A 4,874-nucleotide genomic window follows, 5' to 3' on the forward strand; every position below is an offset into this window, starting at 1 on the left:
GGCGGTTTGTGCCGTGGGCTGTCCCCACCCAGCCGTGCCCGGAGCCCGGGCACCGTCATGGACTGCTGGGTTGGGGTTTTTTTTCCTTGAAGCTTTGTAAAGATTAACGGTATCCTCCAAAAAACGTCGATGTTGGCAGTAGTCTCAAAAGTTTAAGGGGCTGCTCCACATTGTGATGCCTCCTATACTAAGCTGTATCCCTAATGCTGAATTACTGAATAAAATATGTATATATGTATTTTTAAAAAAATTTCTTTCTTCCTTTATAGGAGACATTTTAAACCTACAGGTCTATTATCCCTGGGAGTTCCTTTCCAGCTTTCCTTGCAGAACAGTTGTTTTCCCATTAATGACATCTGGAGTTACCTACTGGGTGATCAAGTCTTTGCAGCAGCTGGACATATGTTCAGGTTGCATCAACAGCTACACCCTTCTCGTATCACCTCGCCTTCTCTTTACTGTCTTTTCTTTCATACTTGACTATAGTGTTTATCGATTAGCTCCTTTCTGGGAAGCGGATCCATGGAAAGCGCTGGTACTTCTTGCTGGATCCTATGTCACTCTGGTATTTTATACACGAACGTTTACCAACACACTGGAAGGACTTCTCTTTGCTCTTCTGATGGTATTGGTCTCCTCAAGAAGGTCTGATGGCAGCGGAGCAGAGCCTACAAGCAGCCCTCTCATAGGTATTGTAACGACTGCTGGGTTTTTCAACAGGCCAACCTTTTTGGCATTTGCCCTAATGCCCCTGCTTTACTGGGCAGGTTTAATTATTGACTCTCAAAAGAGCATTAAAGCTGTCATAAACCACTTATTGAAGCTTGTCCTATGTGCGTGTTTTACTGCTGTTGTTTTTGTAACAGCCGACACCTTCTATTTTACCTCCATGGGCTTAGACAACCTCTACAGCATTAAAAACAGCAGCCTATTTGATGTAATAACTCAATTAAATGAGAAAATGATCGTAACCCCTTTCAATTTTCTCAGCTATAATCTTAACCCTCATAATCTTGCACTGCATGGAATTCACCCACGAGTTACACATCTTGCAGTCAATGGAATTATGCTCTTTGGGATTTTACACATTCTGGCCATCGGTGCTGGTTTTCAAATGTTAAAGAAATATATCCATCAATTAATACGGGTCAAATCGTATCACCATGGGTCATCTGGGCTATTGGTGCATTCTGAGGGCAATGCAACATTACTGCTGTTTTACTTTGTTCCTTTGGCATTTCTCTCCCTATTCAGTCACCAAGAACCTCGGTTTCTCATTCCTCTTATCTTGCCACTAGTCCTGTTCAGCGCATCACAGAGTCGAGCTGTGAAGTGGAAACACGTCATTATTCTTTTCAATGTTCTCGGGGCTTTGGTGTTTGGGTGCTTACACCAGGGAGGACTGATACCATGTTTGTTTCACCTGGAGCAACTCGTGCATTCTCCAGAGTCCTCAAACCATCCAGGCCACTATACTCTACTCTTTGCTCACACCTACATGCCTCCTAGGTCTCTGCTCAATATCAAGAAGAGAGACACGCATATAGAAGTCATTGATCTGGCCGGGTCTGAAGAAGAGACCCTCTGCCGGACAATAGGGCAGCGAGCAAACAATTTTGCCTGCAGTGACTGTCATGTTTTTGTTATAATCCCTGGTACAGTCAGAGCCACAATTACAAAATGTGGTGTCTTGTTCAAGAATGAGACTTTGATATTTCCACACTTATCGATGGAAGACCCACCACAAATACCCTTCCTATTCAGTGGAAACTGGAGAAGTCAGTTAGGACTGTACATCCTTCAGCTGGATCAGCAGAGCCTTTAGATTTTAGAACAGTGTTTTAGTTTTTCACTTCACTTGGGCACTGCCCAAATGTGCTGCAAGACCTTCCTCTTCACAGACCCACCTTCAGCACAAGCAGTGGCACCAGGAGCTTCCCCAAGTCTCTTTATCCCCTTACTTCATGCTGTTACGCCCACCAGTGTAGCTGGTTCTGGATAGGACCTGCTTAAAATTTGAGTTATTAAGCCCCTGTGGTGTTTCATATGAACTTGTGTCATTTTTCTGATGAGAGAGGATGAAATCAGAGCCCACCAAAACTGTGATTCAAGCTTAGCTCTTTCCACATGAGATTTATTTTTGAAAGTTCTTATAATCTCTGACAGACGGTTTGTGGATTGTGTGTTTTTTACTGATAATAGGCATTAACTCAGCTGCTGCAGAGAGGTTACAGGACTAGACAAAAGCTGGTCTGACTCAATAAGGTTTTATTTTTATGCTTTTCAAAATTCAGAGCCTCCTCTCAGTCATTAGACCAGTCTGCAGTCACAATAGAGGCACCAGCACTGTGATATTGTCTTGGGTGGTTCCGTCTTTAAAAATCCCCAGCGTTGATCTGACAGAATCTGATTTAGAACACGGAAGATGCTTTGGCGTAAGTACTTGTGCTAAATCCTAAAATCCGAGCTTTGCCTGTTCAGCGTTTCTCGCCACAGTTCCATTCTTGTGCACACACTAGATATGTATGACAACCAGCTGCTTGAGAATGCTGCATTTTGATGGCATTAAGCCCGTCTGTTGTTTAGCTGTGCAAACGGGGCAGCGTTTCCCTTGCGCGCTCCCGCTGCGCGTCTTGCAGCTTTCATCACTGTCGTGGCTCTCACACCCACAATGGTGTGGAGCAGGCCCTGCGGTGAGCTGGTTCAAGGAGCCCCGCAAACAGAAAACAGGTAACTCACAGGGATTTGATCCTGTATATGCATTTGACCAGATGGATCTCTGAACTGGCTTACCATGGGGTTACGAGATCCACCAGTTCTGCTGCAGGGGAGCGTGTGAGGATCCGAGGGCAGAGCCGTGTCCCCTGCACCTCCTCCCCTTTCAGTAATGGCTCCCCACTAAATCAGCTTAGTGAGAATGACAGATCACATCCTCGCTCTCCATTGGAGAGCAGTCTGACTTTAAAGCAGGATACAAATAACCCTGAGCTTCAGCTGAGAAGGATGTACACGCTTAATTGTATAGCACAGCTAACAATTTTCACTTTTGCCTGTGTGAATTTCTGGACCCAAACCATCCTGACACAGAGTGAGATACTAATTTGGCACATGCATTGTAGGTCAAGCCTCTCTCTCTGAAATGAATCCAACACTTGAATTCTTTGCTCACAAAGGCAGTAATGTTTTTTGCAGTTCTTCATCCGCATAGCTTTACCTAAGGTTTTATGAGCCAGGTTTAACAGAGACAATATAGGTTGATTCCAGGCTCTAAAGGGAAAGTAGGAAAAATCTCTGTGTGAAGCATTTGCCTGTATCTTCCAAATTACATGTATGATCTAGATTTGTAAGGAACATAGCTCTTACTCTCTTGTAAACCATTTTGTGTTAAGTCTCCCCTACATGTTCATCTCGCATCCTTCATCCCTCATTATTTACAAGCCTGTAAATTAAAGGTGCATGTTTTGGGGGGAGGTAGGGGGGGTGCATATATACTTGTACTGATGACTCACAAAGTAGTGGAAGTAGTTATGAAAGCATCATGACACCAAATGTATTTTCCAATTTAATTTCCTTTTTGCTGTCTTACATTGGGATGATAGCCATGTGCTACAGCTGGTACTCCATGTCCTGCTTACTGTTTTCAGCTTTCTTAAACTGCTTAAGTTTTGAAAATTATTTCCATAAAACTTATGATCTCTGGCAATCTCAGTGGGGTAGATACTGAAACTCTTCAAGGATGCGATGGAGCACCATTCCCATGGCACGATGACACCTCCAGTGCTGCACAGGTAACCTGTGATAGACCCAGGAAGAGAACCTGGACTACAAATGCTAACTCAGACTGAAAATACACTGTTTTTGTTTTGCCAGCTAGACCTTTATCATTTACACTGAAGGTGCACTTTTTCCAATCCATGCACACCTAAGTCTGTGTTGGTGGGAAGTATAATTTTATCAGTAATGCTGGAAACTGTATCTCAAATAATTTGCAAGGTTCTTTTCACATGGGGTGATACAACAATAGAAATCATGCTCCCCAGTTACTAAGCACCTAGTCAGCTGGACTAGTCAAACACGCTCTGAAGGAAGGTTAAGTACTTTAGTCTCCTAGGTTGTTAGATAGAGCAGCTTAAGTAAAACAGCCCAGGGCATCACATACGATGGATACATCCATATTTACAGTTAGGCTAGCTCTGTTAGTTATTTTTTCCTCCAAACCCTTCTTGCTACCATAGACTTGAGGTGTGCTTTTAGGATAGCTACTGAATCTTTTACCTACCTGCAAAACAGGCGATTATCCTATCCATCACCATCATGGACATTTAGAGCTGTTTTTTATATCAAAGTTGTATCAAATGTAGAATGTTACTGTTGTATAGACAGAGATTGTTAAAGGAACTCCAGTGAGAAATTTGTTTTTATTTTGAGTTTCTTATCAAGCACTTAACGTGACAATCTTGACAGTATTCTAGATGATATTTAATGTGAGTCTGTCTTCTGCTTGTTACTGAGTACTGTGGAAACTGTAAACTGTGAAATGAAAATCCATCAATAAGCAGCATGCTTCCCGTTTTCATGCTTGGACTCAGGAACCACTCATGGCTGTAGGCTATGGAAAAGCGGCGTCAGTCTGTAGCTCTCGATCTGCATCACGCAGGCCGGGGTAACGCCGGGGTCCCAACGCCAGTGCACCGTGCCCGGTCCCGGAGGGGCCGATGGGGTCCGGCTGTCACCAGCAGCCCGTCACCGAGGCCCCGGGGCCCGTTCACCCGCCGCCTCTAACGCACTCATCCTCCTGCGCCGGGCGCAGTGAAGCGGTCGCGGTTTCCTTCCCCTCCCTGGCGGCATCCTGCGCCGGCTGCGGCTCCGCTGTT

At 44.4% G+C, this 4,874-nt stretch overlaps 2 protein-coding genes across 2 annotated transcripts in view; both read left to right on the forward strand.

The window, feature by feature from the left end:
* Positions 1 to 259: 259 nt before the first annotated feature.
* On the forward strand, positions 260 to 1,825 carry PIGZ (phosphatidylinositol glycan anchor biosynthesis, class Z; the record flags this gene model as incomplete). Its single annotated transcript, XM_009883383.1, has 1 exon — positions 260 to 1,825. A coding segment is annotated over one exon (1,566 nt), but the record flags the coding sequence as incomplete, so codon positions are not given.
* Positions 1,826 to 4,715: 2,890 nt separating this feature from the next.
* NCBP2 (nuclear cap binding protein subunit 2, 20kDa) overlaps positions 4,716 to 4,874 on the forward strand; it is a 2,814-nt gene continuing 2,655 nt past the window's right edge. The window contains exon 1 of the mRNA XM_009883434.1: positions 4,716 to 4,871. Coding sequence (XP_009881736.1) covers positions 4,716 to 4,871 — 156 coding nt within the window. The remainder of the gene's footprint in view (positions 4,872 to 4,874) is intronic.

The sequence above is a fragment of the Charadrius vociferus genome, unplaced genomic scaffold, assembly GCF_000708025.1.
Source record: "Charadrius vociferus isolate BGI_N301 unplaced genomic scaffold, ASM70802v2 scaffold214, whole genome shotgun sequence".
Classification (NCBI taxonomy): Eukaryota; Metazoa; Chordata; class Aves; order Charadriiformes; family Charadriidae; genus Charadrius; species Charadrius vociferus.